Below are 21,345 nucleotides of genomic sequence, written 5' to 3' on the forward strand. Positions count from 1 at the left end.
AGGGGTGGGAAAGGGAGTGGTCTGTGTGCTTCAGCCTGGACCTCTTACCTCGGTCTGGACCATGTGGACCCGGTGAAGTCTCAGGTCGTGCACTGCTCCATAAATGTCCACAGAGTCTTTGGAGTCTAATTGCTGGAGGATTCGGTCCAAGGCAATAAAGGTTCCGGTCCTACCCACACCGGCACTAGGAGAGATGGAAAAGGAGAATTGAGCCTTTCCATTCAATTTTCCTTTCAAAGAAAGATCCAGAGACTCCGGCACAATCTTTCTTTTCCCTTCCAAGTTATGGGAGAATACAGAAATATTCCTTTGTGTCAGTGCTCCCTTACAGAAATATGACCCGGAGTCCCAGCCTTCCTCTGTCCCCTCCCTTTCGACCCTCCCACCCCATCAGGGATAAGTACTGTTCTACAGTTGGTGCATATAATTTCCATGCATGTTTTTATACTTTTCCTTATTACACAGGAATCCATAAACAATATTTCTTTTATGAGTTAAAGATTTACTAAAATCTTTAATGATGTTTTTATTATATACTTTTGCCAACTTTTTTGCTCACTATTGTGTTTTGATATCTATCCATGTGGTTCCATGTAGATCTCATTCCCTTTCATAAAGTGTTTTTTATGAGAGGCGGAGGGGTGCAGAGAGGTGGGAGGGCATGGGGAAGAAAGAGTGCTCCCCTTTCCTGGCTGACTGCAGTGGTTAGAGCGAGGCCCAGTGGAGGCCAGGAATAGGATGCAGGTCTCGCATGTTGTGTGGTGGAAAGCCAGTGACGTGAGCTATCTCTGCTGCCTCCCAGGGTCTGTTAGGCAAGAAGCTGGAGTCCGGAACTAGGGCCAGGAACCAAACCAGGTACTTTGATATGGGATGCAGGCATCTTAACTGCTAGGATATATGCCTGCTCCCTGTAGCTCTAATTTCTCTTTTCTATAGCATTCATAAGCTACTTGCTACTCCATTATATGCTGGTAGGCTAAGATATCATTTTTAGTTTTTCTTCTATTAACATCATTGTGCACATGTACAGAGCTTTCTTGGGGGTTGATACTTAGAGGCAGAACTAGTGTGTTGGTTATAGGGATGAATACCTTCAACTTTGCCAAATTGCTCGCTAAAGTGATTGCAGACTCTGGGGGTTTTTGTAGCACGTATGTATAAGATAAAGACCAATTCTCTGGTGGTCTTGGGTGAAAATGCCTGTCATTCTCATGAAAGCATGAAGCTTCTGAGTGCCTCCTACTCCTATTAAAAGCATCAGGGTTCCAATGACATATAAAAGCAGAGCTCCTAGGGTGCTGGGCTGATTGGGAGAAAATGAGTGCACTTGACATTTCTCTTACTGTAGCAATTCTCTGCTCTTTATTTATTAGTGCCATTCAGTTAGGGCTATCAAAGTGTTGCTGCAAACATTAATTAGCTAAACACCAGGCTCCCCAGAGAGAGACTGCTTGTTAGGTTGATTTTATGGAGTATTTGAAGCAAAGAGAAGTCAAGAGAGAAGAGAAATTTAAGAGCAAAACTGGGTGCACAGACAGCAAGTGCCAGGCTGCGGTTGGAAGGTTTGTGTCCCTTCCCAAACTCATGTTGACAATTAACCCTCAGTGCCGTGGTATTAAGGTAGGGCCTTAAGGAGGTGATTAACCAAGAGGATTCCATCCTTGGAGATGGGATTAGTGCTTTATAAAGGGGCTAGAGAGCTAGCTATGTCCTTAGGCCTTTCAGATGCTTCTGTCACGTGAGGACACAGTCTTTGTCGTCCCTGGAGGATGCAGGAACAAGGCAGTATTTTTGAAAGCAGACACTGGGCATTCAATGGACACTGAACCTGCTGTTGCCTTGATCTTGGATTTTCCGGACCCCAGAACTCTGAGAGACAAACTTCTATTGTGTGCAAATGACCCAGTCTGTGGTATTTTGTTGGAGCAGCACAAATGGTGAGGACATGTTATTGGACCTGAAGGGAAGTCTAGAATGAGGGTCTTTTTAGCATCTTAAAATTTATTTTCATTTTATTTGAAAGATAGGGAGAGTGATTCCATGTGCTAGTTGACTCCCCAGACACCCACAGCAGCCAGGGCTGGGCCAGGCCAAAGCTAGGAGCCAGGGGCTCTATCCAGGTCTCCTACCTGGGCAGCAGGGACCAATGTACTTGAGCTATCACCTGCTGCCTCTCAGGCTGTGCATTAGCAGAAAGCTGGAAGCATGAGTGGCACCAGGATTCATACCAGGGTGTGGGTGTCCCAACTAAAGCCACTGTGCAAATGCCTGCCCCTCGCGTGGGTATCATGAAGGGTGAGTAGAGCTCCTATGGGTGGGGGGAGAGAAATCCATTCCACAGAGCAAGAGCAACAAAAGGCAAGAATAAGCTCATGCAGTTGCTGTCCAGACAAGGGTGGGAAGGCAGTTGCTGGGGACCTGGACTGAGGGTCAGGTAGGGGGCATGAAGTCACTTAAGGACTGTGCGTTTCATACAGGGGGCAAGCCAGCAGGAGGGGGAGAGAAATGAGAAGGCGAGAGAGGCGAGAGCTAAAGACAGTGAAGAGGAGGGAGGCTGGGGAGCAGGGGAGGATTGTAGCGGGGCAGGCTGGCTGGCAGGGACAAATGCTCCACCCAGCAGCCTCCCCATGCTCCTGCTTGGGGTCAGACTCCAGGCCACAGTCCCCTTTCGGCTGCCACTTGACTGTCTCTCTTAGGTCGCTGATTACCTGCAGTGCACCACGGTGGGCCCGGCCCCTGGGGATCTGTTGATGTAGTCCCTGACGGTTCTCACAAACTGGATCAGGGACTGGGTGGTCTCTGGGACTCCGTGGTCTGGCCACACCGTATAGTGAAAGTGGCGGATGAGTCTGTGTGCATCAAGCTGCTCCTCCTGTGAGAGGGAAGACAGGGTAACGAGAGGAAATGACCCGGGGCAAGCCAAGGGCTGAATGGGCAGGAGAGCCACCCACACTATTGGGATTCACAGAGCCCCATGTTTCGGAGCTGGGGTGTTGCGTGAGTTGAGCAAACCAACATACACTGCATATTTTGAACTCCCTGATGGTCCACTCGGGCAGCACGGACTCTGAGATCATCTGCAGGATAAGGTCCCCGTAGTAGAGGGAATCCTGGTCCGCTGGCCAGTAGTGGTCACACTTGACCTAGAAGAGGACGACAGATGGAAGAAGAGTGAGCCTGGAAACGCGACTCCTTTGTGAAGCTGGACTTCGCGTCCTTGCATTGCCTTCCTGAGTTAGGAAGCCAGGGTCAGCTGCCAGAGCAGTTTCACCACCTGCTTGGGATGAACCTGCTCTCGGTCAGTGTCGAAGCCAGGCTGCCGCTCTGAGTGAAGGGGAAACACTGCGTAAGGAACCACCCCTCCACACGACGGATTCAGTCACCTTTCAGGCACAATGTTAGGTGGCTGGAGTGTAAAATAGACTTCCTTAGCATTCCAGTCCCACACACAGCTAAACCACGGCTTACAATTTATCGTAAAGATCCAGTTGGGCAGAGGACGTCATTGTCTTCCTAGCCCTGTTTTGTTCCTATTTCTGTATCCCTCTTCTAACCTGGGCCACATGCCAAGAGATCTTTGAGATGTCGGAGCATTTAGCTAAGCTTGCCTTTTACGTGTGCAGAGGTTGGACAAAGAGGATTGTGAACATTTACCGAGCACAGATACTGAGCACTTCCATGTAATCTCTTTTAATCCTCAAAGTAACCATATAAAGCCAAGGATTTTGAGTGCATTACAAGAGGTTTGCTTCATTTGTATAGAGGACTATTTTATTTTGTGTGTGCTGACACAGCCCAAACTCAGCTCTTTTCTGAGAGCTAGGAAAGACCTGTTGACTCTGGCAGGGTCTCTCCATAGCCATGCCCTGCATGACAGAGCAGACAAGTGGCCAGGTGATCTTTCTGTGTAACGAGCACTTTGAATAACCCCAGTTCTCAAATGGAAACGGCTTCAGCTGAAACCTCAGACCCGGAATCGGAATAGGGCATCTCCTGGATTTACCATTGGTGCCTCCTAGCTTAATTCACGAATCTTTTTCTCACGTGCTCCCTGCTTGCTTTTGTGGGTGTAACTTCGGGTGGTGGGGTATAATTCTATGGGGGAGTTGCGAAGGCTGCTGACTCACCCGACCCTTCTCCACACACTGGGTCACCATGACGATGTTGTGAACGTTCTGTTCCCACGCCATCTTCCAGAAGTCATCTTTGGTGCCAGGAAGTGGCCCCTGAGTAGCAACGTATTCTCTTCTGAAGTTGTTGCCCTGTGATGAATTTACAACACGCAGAGTCGGAAACAATGGGCCTCTTCAGAATGATAAACAAAGAGTCAGCTATGCACATCAGAAGATGTGGGGGATTTAAGGGACCTCTACCAGGTCCCTGGCCTGACCAAAAGATACCCAACACACAATTCAAGGCTTGGGAGCAGGAAGAACAAAGGGCAGACATGGAACTGTTGTTGAGAGCACATTTCCTCCTATCAGGCTGAACCTGTTCTAATAGGCAAAAGGTAGACTCTGCAGAGATCTAGAAAGCACTTCACCTTCCGTTGTGTGGTTGTAGTTGTATGTGTGTGCATGTGCACGTAGTCTGTCTGAGGCCTTTTCCCTACTTAGTCTACAGCAGTTGTAGTCATTGGGGGTAACTGACACTTGAATAATTTAGTAAGAGCTGTCATGCGAGGGAAGCTCAGGGGAAGAGAAGCCACTGTTTGCTGAGAGCATTGACCTGTAATTGTGCAGTGGGGTCAGGATTTCCACCGTTCTTATTCAATCCTAACCACAGTTCTATGAGTAGGAGATTCTGTCCCACTCATTCTGCACTGCAGCAACATAGAACTTGGAAATCCTGGCTGAGGCTCTTTCTTGCCTTGCTTCTCAGGGTCTCTGTATTTTGTCGCCTCTGCCCATGCAAACGCTGCCTCTGCTCTGTCTAATCCTTAGTCTTACCAGCTGCCTGCTGGGCTGAACCCTCCTTTATCCTTTTGTTGGGTGACAGTCTCCTCCTAGACCTAGATACTCTGTGACAATCTCTAGTCTCTTAGTCAAATGCAGTCCTCAGATCAGCACATTGGGATCTCTGGGCAACTTGCCAAAAATGTAAGATTCTCTGGCCCCACCTTATCCCTGATAAATTAGAATGTGCATGATGAAAAAATCCTTATCTACTTGAAGGGCCAGGGCAGAGTGTAGGGGGTAGAGATCTTCCATCTACTGGTTTACTCCCCAAAAGCATGCAATAACCAGGGCCAGGCTAAAGTGGGGAGCCTGGAACTTCATCCATGTCTCCCACATTGATGTAAAGGTCCCAAGCCCTTGAGCCATCATCTGCTTTCCCAGGGGCATTATCAACAAGCATTGGATTGGAAGCAGAGTAGCTAGCTATGCACTCTGAGAAGGGATAGGGGTGCCTGAAGCAGTGGCTTAACCTGCTGTGCTACAAGGCCCATCCCCTAGAATGCTAATTTTAATAAGATCCTCGGATGATGCTGATGTAAATGTTGGCATAGCACTGACATAACAGGTTTCTCATGGCATTCCCTTGTCATTTCCTGATGCCTCAACTGAATTGAGAGTTCTTTTAGGATCAGGAGCCCACCTTATCCTATCCCTGTACACAGTTCAATATTTGACTTAACAGGCACTTCACAAGTGTTTAACAAGTGATATGATAATCTTTTATAAAAGGAAATGGACCAACTTGCCCAAGGTCAGAGAATCCGCAAGGGTCAGAGGTGGGATTCAAAACTGAATTTCTCTGACCTGTTGTGTGCTGCAGGAATCTGCAAGATGCTAGGCAGAATCAGAGCCTGAAGATGTTAGACAAACTCTGATTGTGCCTGTGATTTCAAAAACCCAAACAGAATGAGATCAGCTTCCCTGGGGAGGCAGCCCGGGCAGTGGAGGAGGTCCATCTTTACGGAGCTGTGATCTTGGCTAAGGACTATTGAGAGAAAACAACCCTGAAAATGTGTCCTGGACTCATGGTAATTTTTACGTAACTACTGCCATGGTGAACAACGGGGCTTAGCAGTGATTGAATTGTATATTTCATGTCTTATGCAGTCAGGTATGGTCTTCTCAAAAGTCCACCAAGGTTTCCAGATCTGAGAACAGTGAGGGGATGGCAGAGAGGCAACCCCAGCGTGGCCACACATCACAGCTTCTTCCCAGGCACCATGGCCTCATGGCTCACTTACAGGGATGTAGCTGGCATTGATGTAGTCTGAGCAAGGATCGTCATCCACATTGGACAGCTTCACTCGCGAGGCATCATCTGCAAGGAAGTTTATTAGGGGATTTTTGCTGAGTCTTGGTGTGTTTTTTTTTTCTGCAGTTTATAAGATGTGTATTATTAGATGTGCCTTTGCTTTGACCCTCACAACAAAGAAGGTATTTTTTACGTCATTTTTAGAGATGAGGCTCGCCCAGGATGACTAACTTGCTCCAGGTTGCACGGGTAGCCCACAGTCACACAGGAGACAATGGGAAGCTCCATCTATGCTTTTAGTTTTCCATTTTATTTGAGAGATTTTTCCATCTGCTGGTTCACTTCCCCAATGTCTGCCACAGCCAGTTTTGGGCCAGGCCAAAGCCAGGAGATAAGAAATGTCCATCCTGGATTCCCACATGGGTGGTAGTTGCCCAAGTACTTGGACCACCTTCTACAGCCTTCCCAGGCCCAGTAACAGGGAGCTTGATTGGAAGCAGAGCAGCTGGGACTTGAACCACTACTCCCATATTAGATGCTGGCGTCCCAGTTAACTGTTACACTCAGTGCCGGTCTCCTATACTTTTTAATTTTTTCATAGTACTATGACGTTTGCTGATGGAATGCTCAGCTCTCTTTCATTGGTTGAATAATTATATCTTTCACTATTTGACTTAATGGGGGTAAGGATAATTTCTTAAAACTTGCTAACTAGAGACATTGTAACATAAAGCCCAGGTCAAGTTGGCATCAGAGCCCTTGCTGTTAACCCTCTTACTGCTCTTGGCTTCCAAGGGGAAATGGTTGAGCCTCATGGCAAGCAACCTGAGAAGCTTTGTCATGCCCGTATCCAGTCACAGCATGTTTCTCTAGCCCTATTCTACTTCTGGAAAAGAACAGAAATGGCTAGAGGAAGACAGTATTACAAATTTCAACACAAAACTTACAGGGCAGTATATTGTTGTACCGGTTTTTCCCTCTATTCTCCGGCAAGAGTGCAATGTCACAGGACTGGTTTCGACCCACGTCTTTTAAGTCCTGTTAGGTAAAAAGTAAGTTTGCAAGTGGGGATAGTAAATAGAAAAAGCAATTCATATGGTCTTTGAGAAACAAAAATATGTCCATCAGCTAGCCTTTAGGGAATGCCTAGTGTTCGACATGCATCACCTCTGAGTACCACAGCTGCCCCACAGTGTGCTCACAGGGGAGGCTCAGCCAGGCCACTAACTTGTTCCAGATCACAAGAGTGGCAAAGCTGGGACTTGAAGCCAAAGCCTGGACTTCTTTACCAAACCACATTGCCTCCCGGTCAAACAAATGAATCATGAAGACATGGGGTTTGTTTTTGAAATGGGTTAATTCATTCTTACTCTCTGAGCCAGGCAGTGCTTGGTTTTCTGTGGGATTCTGGAGCTCCAATTGTCTGTGTAAGCAGATGGTATGCTGTGTAAGGAGTGGTTTCAGGTATAAAAGAGCTTCATTGAGACCCTCACCGCCATCCCAACTCCTGAGCTTAATGAACATGGGATTTCACGGGAAAGGTTCAAGGGAAATTCTGCTAAGGACCTGTTGGGGGCAGGGGATTGCTAAAGCTTCCTTGTGTCTGAGTTATACCTCGTATTCCTTGGATAGAAGGTAGTTGGAGTCAGCCTGCAGCTTCATGAAATGCCCTTCAAACTGATTGACTTTTATTGGGCTGTAATTAAAAATGAAGCAAAAAGAAAACGTTACTGAAGAAAAGGGAAAAATGTCATAGCCAGTCTGAGTCGTATTTCAAATGCAGATAATAAAGTAATTAATGAGCTCTCTTGTCTTACCAGGATGTTTTCCGGTTACTGTGAAGAAGCCAAAAGAAGAAGAAAGACCTCGTTAGCAAGTCTCATATAACACCGGCCTTCAGTAAGCCAAAGGAGGGAAAAATGTGCTCTTACCCTTTCTGGCCCAGGTTCAAGTGCACAGACAAAGGTCTGTCCCTGCGGATGCTCAGCCGTGCGGAGGGCCTTTCTCGACCATGGCTGAAATGTAAGCGAGGGGACGGTTACTCTGATCATACTTCACTGGGACAAGTTTTTCCATTTATGGCAAGGCTGTGCGTGTTTGTGCAAATACAGATTCTTCAGTGTTCATGCAGTGTTGCACGCAGCCAACTTCTCTTGGGGGGAGGTGGGGCAAGGAGAGGAAGAGCATAAGAAGTCGCTCTTTCCCACTCAGCAACGAATCTCTGAAATATCTAAAGATGTGTCTCCTGGTTTTTGGCTATGGGTCACAATCACTTCCCACACTCCCCATGAAACTCTGACAGGGGAAAAAACTAAACCGTAAACCTCAGATGCCAGACGTGACTGAGAGAGAAGACAATGTGCCAAATTCAAGACATTCACTTGGAGAAGAGGGCCCAGGAGTGGGGCCACGTGCCGTTTGGTTCCTTTTGGTCCCTTCATCAAGTAGGATGACAGATCTGAGCCCCAATGTGGTGGCACCAACATCTTTTTCAGGATGTTCCAGAAAAGTCCATGAGCACACAAGGTGCACACATCTCTGTCTTCACGAGGGTATGAACCATATTTAAAAAAATGTTTTTCCCCTGTACAAATGGAGTTATTTCACATTTAAAGGAAGTGGTACAGATGGCCCCTCTATCACTTAGTAATGTCCAAATTACTGAAGAATTAATGCTTAACAGTTTGATCAAAAAAATTTTAAATGTATTTATTTTCATTTTATTTGAAAGGTAGAAATGGAGATGTGGTTCACTATCCAAATGTGTACAATGCCAGGGCTGGACCAGGCTGAAGCCAGGACCCTGGGATTCCATCCAGGTCCCTGGTATGGGCAGCAGGGACCCAAATACTTGAGGTATCACTGCTACCTCCCAGGAGGACAGGTTAATGGGAAGCTGGATGGCAAGTGGAGGAGCTGGGACTTGAACCAGGTACTCCAGCGTGAGATGCAGGCATGCTAAGTAGTGACTTAACTGCTGTGCCAAATGCACAGTCCTTAGTTTGTGTTCAATTGACAAAGTAAAGTCAAATTAATCTTTTCTTAGTGTTTTTTTTTTTTTCCAAAAGGCTTTTCAGTTACATCTTTAAAACTGTTGACCCTATTACCAAAGGGATCTTTGTACTTACCTTGCTTTCTGTCGGCAGATGAAAAACGCAATGAGAGCCACCAACATGCCAATTAAAAACAGACCAGCGCTCACACCTTCAATAACTCCAAACAGGGGCTCTACGGGGATCCAGAGGGAAATAACACACCCAGGTGAGTAAATGAGTGTGGTTTTTGCTCTAGTCACAGGGTTTTGCAAACATCACCACCATCAATTTCCTAACATTTTCATTACCCGGAAAACAAATTCCTTACCTATTCCTTACCCATTCCTCTCCCTCGATCCAAACTCCAGGCAACTGCGAAGCTACTTCCTCTGTCTATAGATTTATCTATTGTGGACACTTCATGCAAGGTAAATCATAAATATATGGTCTTTTTGGATTGGCTTCTTTCACTTGGTGGGATGTTTTCAAAGCTCATTCTTGTTGTTATATTTCTCAGTATTTGAGTAAGAGAGCTACTGAAGCCCAATCTCCCAAGTAATGTTACTACAAGTAGAATTCAAGGAATGCCTATGTTAAGTCATTTACTCTGTACCCAAGGGCTAAGAGTATTACAGCTGAGAACACAAAGGGCTGGTGCCTACCCTGTAGAAATGGCAGGCCGGTTACAGGTAAAAGCTCATTAATTTTTGAAGTTACTGGGCATAGTTTATAAAGAATTCTGGACTTCATTAGTTTTTCTATGTAAAGCTTGGAGCACTTGAGATGAAGCCCCCGGCTTTGCCACCAAGATAAAAATGCTACTTTATTTATATAAAACATGCATACAGACCATCTGGGCCCTCAGCAAATTCAGTGACTTGCTGAGTTATTTTACCAAAATCTTTAATTATCTGATATGGTCCTGGCACTGGGAGTTTATGAACAGGCAGGAGTAGTCTAGTTTTATAAGAGCTTTACTGAAATATAAGTCACATATCATACAACCCACCCAGTTAAATTATATAAGCCAATGGCTTGTAGTATAATCACAGAATTTTACAAACTTCAGCACAATTAACTTTATAACATTTTCAACATCCCCCAAAAAACTCAGTATCTATTAGTAGGCACTCTTCATTCCTAAGTCCAATTCCTGGCAATTACTGAACTACTTCCTATATCTATAGATCTATCTATTCTGGACAACTCACGTAAATCAAATCGTAAATATTTGGTACTTTGTTATTGGCTTCTTTCACTTAGTGTAATGCTTTCAAGATTCATTCATGTTACAGCACATCTCAGTATTTGCTTTCTTTTTATGATCATACTATTCGGCTGTATAGGTATATCACATTCATTTGCTGATGTGTTTGGGTTTTGATTGGTATTACATATAGGGCTGCTATGAACATCCATGTATAAGTTTTTGTGTGGACTTATCCTTGTATATACCTGAGAGAAATGAAAACATAACTTCAAAATGTTGGTGGAAAAAGTGGAGTTAAAAGATAAGTGTAGGGAGCCTAGTTTTAGTCTGGTGGTTAAGATGCCTCTGTGCTACACCACTGCCTGGGTTTGATTCCTGTTTCTGGACCCTAACTCCAGCTTCCCCCCACTGTGGACTCTGGAGGCAATGGTGATAGCTCAAGTAGTTGGGTTTCTGCCTCCCATGTGGGAGACTTGGATTACATTCCTGGCTATTGGCTTTGCACCTGGCCCAACTCCAGCCACTGAACATTTGGGAGAGTAAACCAGCAAGTGGGAGCTCTCCTTATATCTGCCTCCCTACCTCTCAAATAAAAATAAGAAAAAGATAAGCTTATTTGGATGTAAAAAAAATTTCATAACAAGCATTTTCACAAACTTTGAAAATTGTGTGGATTTAACAATATACATCCTTTAATTCTATTTTCCATTAACTTCTTGAAGTATTCCTGAGTGGAATTGCTGGGCCTTATCATATGGCAAGTTTTCTGAGGAACTGCAAAACTGTGTTCCAAACCAACCACACCATTCTACATGCCCACAAGCCATGTATGAGAGTTCCAACTTCTCTATGTCCTTGCCAATACCTGCTAGTGTCTCTTTTGTTTTAGGCAGTCCAGTGGACATGGAATGGAATAATACGGTGGTTTGGTTTGCATTTCCTTAACGACTAATGATGCTGAGCATCTTTTCATGTCGTTTTTGGCCATTAGGATATTTTCTCTAGGGAAATGTCTATTCAGATCCTTTGCCCATTTAAAAATTGCATCTGTCTCTTTACTATTGAAACCTCCCCTAAGAATTCTCTATTCATTCTGGTTGCTTAACCTTATGGGATTCATGGTTTGCAAATATTTTTTCCTCCATTGTACTTTCTGTGGATTATCTTTATTTTCATGATGGTGTCCTTTGAAATACAAGAGTATTGAATTTTGATTAAGTCTTATTTATCTATGTTTTTCTTCTGCTGCTTAAACTTTTGGTGTCATATCTAGGACCATTTCCTAATCCGAGGTCATGACGACTTATTCCTGTATTTCCTTATAAAAGTGTCACTGTTTTACCACATAAACTTAGGACTATAGAGTATTCCAATTTTGAGTTGCATTTTAAAGACTTTAGATTTGTTGATTCCACATTGCTTTTCAATACTCATTAAATCAGCAGAGTCATCTTTCTTTTAATGTAGTAAATATTCTTTTTTTAAAAGTATATGCTTACTATATTTCTTTACTGGACCACATACAATTTTTGTTGTATGACAGTATTACAAATAGGAAAGAATTGTGTTTACAAAGTACCTACTTGCAAACATATCTAAATCCTCTTAACTGTGTTCTGATCTCTCTTTGGTTTGTAAAGGGGGAGATACTCTTTGTGTTAGGGATAAGTAGGTAGAAAGGCTTGTGAGGCTGAGTCATCTTTGTCATGTAGTATGGAAGATAGATCTATAAAGAACTTCCCCAGGCCAAAAGACCAAGCATAGAAGAACACTGGCCACAGTTAGAGGCTGGGATAGAAAATAGTGTTAGGGAACAAGGTGACAAAAATCATGCTATTATCAGCATGACAGAAATATTGGAGACAGTGGAGTTCAGAGGTTGTACACTTTGGCAGAAAGTGCCAGAATTTCAATTCTACCAGCTTGGACACGTGAGTTAATCCCCCCCCCCCCCCAACCGAGACCTTTTGTTCAAGGAATACAAACTTCATACATTTCATAATTACAACTTTAGGAATATGGTGATTATTCTGAATGGACCTGCCCTCCTATCCTCTCTCATCTTCCCCTTCCTCCTTCTTCTCCTATTCCCATTTTTTTTAACTAAGATCTATTTTCAATTAACTTTATACATATATGATAACTGTTAAAGAGTTCAACAAATAGTATGAAAAATAAAACTTCCTCAACAGTTGACAAGGACTGTTCAAAGTCATTACTTCTCAACGTGTTAATTTCACTGATATAGATTACCTGTTAGGTGCTCTATTATTTTTTCACAGTTCAGGAAGAATATATGGTCTTTGTCCTTTTGAGACTGGTTTATTTCACTAAATATGATTTCCAGTTTCATTTATTTTGTTGCAAATAACAGGATTTTTTTCTACTCTGTAGTATTCCATGGTATGCATATCCCACAATTTATTTATCTACTCTTCAGTTGATGGGCATTTGGGTTGATTCCATGTTTAGCTATTGTGAACTGAGCTGCAATAAACATGGCGGTACAGATAACTCTTTCATATGCTGATTCTATTTCCCTTGGGTAAATTCCCAGGAGTGGGATGGCTGGGTCATATGGTAGGTCTATATTCAGATTCCTGAGGTATCTCCATACTGTCTTTCACAGTGGCTATGCCAGTTTACATTCCCATCAACAGTGGATTAGGATACCTGTTTTCCCACATTCTCACCAGCATTTGTTGTTTGATGATTTCTGTATGAAAGCCATTCTAAAGGGAGTCAGGTGAAACCTCATTGTAGTTTTGATTTGCATTTCTCTGATGGCTAGTGATCCTGAGCATTTTTTCATGTATCTGTTGGCCATTTGGATTTCCTCTTTTGATAAATGCCTGTTTAAGTCATTTGCCCATTTCTTAACTGGTTTGTTTTGTTGTTGTTGAGTTTGATCTCTTTATATATTCTTGTTATTAATTATCAATTGCATAGCTTGCAAATAATTTCTCCCATTCTGTTGGTTGCCCCTTCACTTTCATGTTTCTTTTTCAGTGCAGAAGCTTTGCAACTTGATTGTAAATTTTGGCTTTGATTGGCTGTGCCTCCAAAAAGTCTGCCTGTGCCAATGTCTTGCAGGGTTTTCCCAATGTTGTCTAATAATTTGATGAGATCACGTCATAGATTTAGGTCTTTAATCCATTTTGAGTTGATTTTTGTGTAAAGTGTAAGGTAGGGGTCTTGCTTCACACTTCTGCATGCGTAAATCCAGTTTTCCCAGAACCGTTTGTTGAACAGACTGTCCTTGCTCCAGGGATTGATTTTAGCACCTTTGTCAAAGATAATTTGGTTGTAGATGCAGGGATTGATTTCTGATGTTTCTATTCTGTTCCACTGGTTGATCCATCTGTTTTTTACCAGAACCAGGTTGTTTTGATTTTAACTGCAGCTTAGTATGTCTTGAAATCTGGTATTGTGATGCCTCTGGCTTTGTTTTTGCCATATAAGACTGCTTTATTCATGATTCATGAATTTCAGCACCATTTTTTCCATTTCTGAGAATAATATCCTGATATTTTTATGGGTATCATATTGAATCTGTAAATTGATTTCAGTACTATGGACATTTTGACGATATTGATTCTTCCAATCAATGAACATGGAAGAATTTTTCATTTTTTTGTATCTAATATTTCTTTCTGTAATGTTTTGTAATTCTCACTATAGAGATTTTTGACATCTTGGTTACATTTATTCCAAGGTACTTGATTTCTTTTGTAGCTGTTGTGAACGGGGTTGATCTTATACGTTCTTTCTCAGCCGTGGCATTGTCTGTGTATACAAAGGCTGTTGTTTTAGTGTGTTGATTTTATATCCTGCTACTTTATGAAACTCTTCTATGAACTTTAATAGTCTCTTGGACCCCCCCCCCCCCCATATATTGAATCATGTCATCAGAAAATAGGTATAGTTTGACATCCTCCTTCCCAATTAGTATCCCTCTGATTTATTTTTCCTTGCCTAATGGTTCTGGCTAAAACTTCCAGGTCTATATTGAATAGCAGTGGTGAGAGTGGGCATCCTTGACTGGCTCCAGATCTCAGTGGGAATGCTTCCAACTTTTCCCCATTCAATAGCATGCTGTCCATGGGTTTCTTATAAATTTCCTCGATTGCGTTGAGGAATGTTCTCTCTATACCCAGTTTGCTTAGAGTTTTCATCATGAAAGGGTGTTGTATTTTATCAAATTCTTACTCTGCATCTGTTGAGATAATCATAGGGTTTTTGTTCTTAATACATTAATGTGATGTATCACACTGATTTGGGAATTTTGATCCATCTTTGCATACCAGGAATGAATACCACTTGGTTGGGATGAATGATCTTTCTGATGTGTTGTTGGATTTGATTGACTAGAAATTTGTTTGAGGATTTGTGCATCTATGTTCATCAAGGAAATTGGTCTGTAGTTCTCTTTCTCTGTTGTAACTTTTCCAGGTTTAAGAATTAATATGATGCTGGCCTCATAGAATTTGGGAGGATCCCACTCTTTAAATTATTTTGAATAGCTTGAAGAATTGGAGTTAGTTTTTCTCTAAATGTCTGGTAGAATTCAGCAGTGAAGCCATCCAGTCCTAGGCTATTTTTTGTTTGCAAAAACTTTTTTACTGATTTTATGTCTGTCTTGCATTGGTCTGCTTATGTTTTGTCTTTATGGCTCAATTTAGGTACATTGTATGTTTCTAGTAATATCTCCATTTCTTCTAGGTTTCCTGATCTGTTGGCATACAGCTCTTTGTAGTAATTTCTGATAACTGTTTTTATTTCTGTGGTGTCTGTTGTTACATTTTCTTTTTCATCTCTAATTTTATTAACTTGGGTCTTCTCCCAACTTTTTTGGTTAGTTGGGCTAATGCTGTGTCAATTTTGTCTGTTTATTCAAAATCCAGCTCTTTGTTTTGCTGATCTTCCATATTGTTTTGGATTCAATTTTGTTTATTCTCTAATTTAATTCTTTTTTCTTATTAGTTTTGGGTTTGGTTTGCTGTTTTTCTAGGTCCTTGAGCTCATTTATTTGGTGCTTTTCCAATCTTGATGTAGGCACCAATTACTATAAACTTTCTTCTTAACACTGCTTTTGCTGTATCCCGTAAGTTTTGATGTATTGTAATGTTGTCTTAATTTGTTCCATAAGTTTTGACTTCTTTAGTGACCCACTGTTCATTCAGGAGCATGTTCAGTCTCTGTATGTGTTATATGTTCTGGAGCTTCCCAATTTGCTGATTTCCAGCTTTTATTCCATTCTGGTTAGAGAAGATGCATGGTATGATTTTGATTTTTGTTAAAGATTTATTTGCTTGGAAGGCAGAGTTACCTAGAGGCAGAGGCAGTCAGAGATAGAGAGGTCTTCTATCCACTGATTCATTCCCGGATGGCCGCAACACCTGGAGCTGTGTGATCCGGAGCCTCCTCCAGATCTCCCACGTGGGTGTAGGAGCTCAAGAACTTGGGTCTGCTTCTTCTGCTTTCCTGGCCATAGCAGAGAGCTGGATTGGAAGTGGAACAGCCAGGACTCAAACCAGTGCCCATATATGGATGTCATCACTGCAGGCAGCTGCTTTACCTGCTGTGCCACATTGCTGGCCCCTTGATTTTTTTGAATTTGCTAAAACTTGATTTATGGCCTAGCAATTAGTCAATCTTAGGGAAAGTTCCATGCACTGGAAAAAGAATATGCATTCTGCAACTATAGGTTGAAAAGTTCTGTAGATATCTGTTAGGTGCATTCAGTTTATAGGGTCGATTAACTCTTTCCTTGCTGATTTTCTGTCTGCTTGATCTTTCCATTGCTGAAAATGGGGTTTTGAAGTCTCCTATTAACATTGTATTGGGGTCTATGTCTCTCTTTAAATCCCTTAATATTTCTTTTAAATAGCCATGTACCCTGTAATTAGGTGCATATACATTTCTAATAGCCACATCTTCCTGTGGAATTGATCCCTCAATCATTATGTAGCGCCCTTCTTTGTCACTTTTAACAGTGTCTGTATTAAAGTCTATTTTGTCGATATTAGGATGGCTACACCAGCTCTTTTTTGGTTTCTGCTAGCATGGAATATCTTTTTCCACCCTTCACTTTCAGTCTACAGATATCTTTGGTGAGATGTGTTTCTTGTAGGCAGCAAATAGATGAGCCTTGGTTTTTTAATCCACTCAGCCAGTCTGTTTCTTTTAACTTGAGAGTTGAGGCCATTTAAATTCAAGGTGACTCTTGAATAGTAATGACTTGGCCTTGCCACTTTTCCATAAATATTCCTATTGTTTACTTTGGATTTCCTTGGTACTTTTACTGGGAGATTTTCTGCCTTCCCCTTGTCTGTAGTGATAACCATGTTCTGTGTTTCTTTGTGTAGCACATCTTTAAGCTTCTGTTGTAAGGCTGGAGGAGTGGTGACAATTCTTTCAATTTCTGTTCGCTATGGAAGGTCTTTTATTTCACCTTCATTCATAAATGAGAGCTTTACAGGGTATAATATTCTGGGTTGACAGTTCTTTTCTCATGAGACTTTGAATATATCTCGCATTCTCTCCTAGCCTGTAGGGTTTCTGATAAGTCTGCTGTGAAGCTACTTGGAGATCCTCTGAAAGTAATCTGGCATTTCTCTTGTGTGCACATTTGAATCTTTTCATTATGCTTTACTGTGGAAAGTGACTACAGTGTGTCGTGGTGAAGATCTTTTCTGGTCTTGTCTATTAGGAGTTCTATGTGCTTCCTGTACTTGGATGTCCCTTTCTCCAAATTAGGTACATTTTCTGTAATTATTCCACTAAAAGGACCTTCTAATCCATTGTCTGTTTTTACACCTTCATGAATTCCTAAAACCCATATGTTGGGTTGATAGTATTCTATAGATTTCCAACAGCACTTTTTTGTTTCCTAATTTCTATGGAATTCTTCATTTCCAACATTTCATTTTTATTTCTTTTTAATATCTCAATTTCATTAGTTTGTGAATTTGCTTCTGATTACTTCTAAGTAATCAAACGATCAATTTTTTGAATTCTGTTTCTGGCATTTCTTCAGTCTCTTCATCTTCACTTTCTAATATTGAAGTGTTGTGTTCTTTTGGGGGCATCATGTTGTCTTCCTTATTCTTGTTTCTTGAATTGCTGCATTTTATTATTTGGAATTTGTAGAGATACTTGCTTGTTTTGTTTTTTCCCTGTGATGGGTTTTTATCTTTAGACTATGTCTCTGTGGTTTAGTGTAGTCTCTGCTTTTTCAGTGAATATCCAAGGCAATGTGGTGAGTGTGGCTAGGGAGCTCTGTTCAGTGCTCCAGAGTGAAGGGAGTGTCTAAGGTGACACCCAGGTTGGGCATGGTAATTTTTTTTTTTTAATCTGGGGACCTTTATTCTGCTCTGTTGGTATAGTCTCACAGTCACCGCCTCTTCTCAAAGGAGACCAGTGCCTGAGTGCTAGCCCCAGTGGTACAATATTCTGCCATGCTGTCCCAGGAACCACATAAAGGTTCTGTGCAGTCCATGGTGTAAGCATGGACCCCACAGCAATGACCCTCAGCAGGGAATCGGAGAGCTCTGAGCATGTGGAGCCAGCCACACAGTCCCAGGCACACCCTGCACCCTCCCACAAAGTCACAGTGTTTTCACTGTCCCAGCACACAAGGCTCCCACAGTCTCTAGCTCCTAGCCCCCCATCCAAGCTTCCAGCCAGACTCGGGTGTCTCTGCTTGGCTGGTTGTTAGACTCATGGAAACGAGCTGGCACAGCTGTTACATGTGTTCAAAATGGCACCCACCCTCTCTCAGCTTGTTAGAGGATGCTGGCGCAGGGTGGTTGGGGAGAGAGAAATGTGTCCCCTCTTTTTCTCCTCTAGTTTGGCAGGTACACTGTCGCCCACAGGGCTCCAAGCCAGGCCCGCACCAGGCTGTCCCTGCAGCTTTATTGGCAGCGGCTTGGGCTGCTTCAGTCTGGTCTCGCCTCACTCCAAAGCTGAGGCTCTTGGCTTCTGGGGTCCTGAGCTGTGCGCATCCACCCTCTCCATGTAGGTCCACAGTGTCCCTATAATTTGTGTGAAGTTTCCTCTGCCATTTTCCCCCTAACTCTTCCCTGAGACTGTACTCTCCACTTTTTTTTTAAGCTATCTCCCTTTAGACCAGAGAAGTAAGCTCCCTCCCTATTCCACCATGTTGGATCTCCTAGTGACTCAATTTACTTAATCTTTTCATGTCTCAGGTTCTCACCTTTAAAATGGGGATGATAATAGAATCTACCTTAAAAGGGTGTAGTAAGGATTGGATAAATTATTATATATTAAAATCCTTAACACTGTACCTCCATAGAGAAGGTGACCAGTAAATATTATCTATCTTCTATTACTGCTCACACTCTAGTGTATTAGCAGGAGAGAGATGTCTTTCATAAATTTATATAAAGCTTCAGAAATGAACATTTTAATAATAACACATATGAAATGGGATCACATAATATTAAAAATTTCTAAAGCAACATATAATATGAAGAAGGAAGAACAATCACTTGTCATTCCACTATTTTGAGATTCTCATTAATATTTTGGTGTTTTTTCTTCTAGTCTTTTTATGTAGTGCTATATAAAATATTTACATTTCTACCCATAACTGAATGCCTATTGTGCTTATTTACATTTTGTTTGTGGGCTCTTGGTTTTAATGTTTTTTGCTCGCTGTTTAAAGAATCATTTTTAATAGAAAAATATTGTGTTTTATGTTATTCTCTATATTAATCCCCTTTCAGTCTGTTTTTCCACAGAAGGAGTGCAATCCTTCTAATCCACACTAATCCACGATTACATGGAGATTAAGTCCCAAATGAAAATAAATATCCCCTCTTCCCCAACAACCATATCCTCAACAACACTCCCCACTAGCAGCTCTTGTAGGTGACATGGTGGCCAGCAGGCCATGTGGGTGGATGGGAAGGTTGGCCTTACCTGACTCGGTGGTGATAGGCAGAGAGAAAAATGTGTCTGAATAGAGTGGCTTTGTAAATTCCTTCAGATCCTCATCAAATAGCTGTGTAAAAGCCCGAATGCTGATTCTGAAAAGAAAACCAATTTATTTAAGTGCAAATTTGTGGCTGAGCACAGGAAGGCTGGTGGAAAACTGTGTTCATGGAGAGATAGTATGCAGGACATTTTATGAATTATTTAATCACATAGACCTGGTTCATGCAGCCACTCATTGATTTGCTCATGAAATTTTTACTGAGTCTCTGCTGCATGCCAGTTCCTGTTCTAGGATCTGGGGATACTGTAAGGAACAAAACTAGTTTTTGCCACCCCAGAGGTTACATTCTTATAAAGTCAGATATAAAGTTAGAAATAAAATGTCAGATGGTGGCGAGTGCTATATAGAAAAGAGAACAGGAAATGGAGGTGGCAAGCAATGGGGACAGAGCACCTGTGACTCCTGCATTCCGTATGGTCGGTGAAGATCTTGACAAGACAGGGCTGGATCCATCTAGCATTCCAGCTAGAGGGAACAAGTGCAAGGCCCTGTGGTGGGAATATTCCTAGACTGAAGAAGAAAAGGAGGAGTAGCATGGCCAAGGCATAAGGAGGGAGTGATCAGAGATGAGATGAGATCAAGGGGTTGATGGGGCCATGTAAAACCCAGGAGGTTTGTACTTTGCATGTGTGGGCTTTGACTTTTGCTTTGAGAAACATGAGAAGCCACCAGAGGGTGTTCGTCAATAGCGGCCTGACTGCTGCAGCACAGGGAATTAAGAGGAGGCATAGTAGAAGGCAAACTAGTTGGAAGAGTATTGCAACAAGAGTATTGCAACAAGAGTATGGCAGCTTGGACCAGAATGGTAGTGGAAAGGTAGTGAGAGGTGTTGCAGATTTCAAAGGAAGTGCTAGTTGATGGATGTGGAGTATGACAGGAAGGGTGGAGCCAAGGGTGACGCTACATGTTCTGGCTGGGAAACAGCTGGAAGAATGGAGGTACCACTTACAAACCAGAGGGAAGACTATGGAGGTGTAAATTGAAGGTGTGGGAAAGATGCAGATGGTTTAGTCATGGAAACAGAAATCCTGAGACGCCCATTAGAGCAGTCAAGTGGCTCAAATTTCAATATTTTTTAAAAATTTCAATATTACTAGTATTGTTTATTATCAGTATTCTATCTTAAATATTTCCTCTTTTTTTTCTTACGATTTTTTTAACTTTTATTTAATGAATATAAATTTCCAAAGTACAGAATATGGATTACAATGGCTTCCCCCCCATAATGTCCCTCCCACCCGCAACCCTCCCCTTTCCCACTCCCTCTCCCCTTCCATTCACATCAAGATTCATTTTCGATTCTCTTTATATACGGAAGATCAGTTTAGCATACATTAAGTAAAGATTTCAACAGTTTGCTCCCACACAGAAACATAAAGTGAAAAATACTGTTTGAGTACTAGTTATAGCATTAAATCTCAATGTACAGCACACTAAGGACAGAGATCCTACATGAGGAGTAAGTGCACAGTGACTCTTGTTGTTGACTTAACAATTTGACACTCTTGTTTATGGCCTCAGTAATCACCCTAGGCTCTTGTCATGAGCTGCCAAGGATATGGAAGCCCCCTGAGTTCACAGACTCTGATTATATTTAGACAAGGCCATGGTCAAAGTGGATGATCCTTTTATCTAAAATATTGTCATAAAGACTCATTAAATGCCCTCTTTAAACCTGACTGTTGAAGGTACAAAGAAATGCATGGTCACTACCCTTGAAAAACAGACTATAAATAAACAAAGAAAATGGTAAAAGAAGAAAGCATACATTAAATAAGGAACACTGGCCTTTTTAGGAAATTTGGTGTTTGGGCATAAGGAGATGGGATGGTGAGCGCAGAGAGCTTGTTTCAGAGACTACAGTAGTG

The 21,345-nt window shown here is 42.2% G+C and overlaps 1 protein-coding gene across 2 annotated transcripts in view; it reads right to left on the reverse strand.

Annotated features, from left to right (window-relative positions):
• Positions 1-21,345, reverse strand: part of PTPRB (protein tyrosine phosphatase receptor type B) — a 142,001-nt gene that overhangs the window by 15,530 nt on the left and 105,126 nt on the right. For both annotated transcript variants that reach the window (XM_008256785.4, XM_051845665.2), the window contains 11 exons: positions 19,402-19,508; positions 9,339-9,438; positions 8,142-8,225; positions 8,028-8,045; positions 7,825-7,906; positions 7,158-7,248; positions 6,200-6,276; positions 4,128-4,262; positions 3,021-3,143; positions 2,709-2,872; positions 49-184 (listed from right to left, as the gene is read on the reverse strand). In XM_008256785.4, the coding sequence (XP_008255007.3) occupies positions 49-184; positions 2,709-2,872; positions 3,021-3,143; positions 4,128-4,262; positions 6,200-6,276; positions 7,158-7,248; positions 7,825-7,906; positions 8,028-8,045; positions 8,142-8,225; positions 9,339-9,438; positions 19,402-19,508 (1,117 nt within the window). The remainder of the gene's footprint in view (positions 1-48; positions 185-2,708; positions 2,873-3,020; positions 3,144-4,127; positions 4,263-6,199; positions 6,277-7,157; positions 7,249-7,824; positions 7,907-8,027; positions 8,046-8,141; positions 8,226-9,338; positions 9,439-19,401; positions 19,509-21,345) is intronic.

Source organism: Oryctolagus cuniculus, chromosome 11 (assembly GCF_964237555.1).
Source record: "Oryctolagus cuniculus chromosome 11, mOryCun1.1, whole genome shotgun sequence".
In the NCBI taxonomy this organism is placed as follows: domain Eukaryota; kingdom Metazoa; phylum Chordata; class Mammalia; order Lagomorpha; family Leporidae; genus Oryctolagus; species Oryctolagus cuniculus.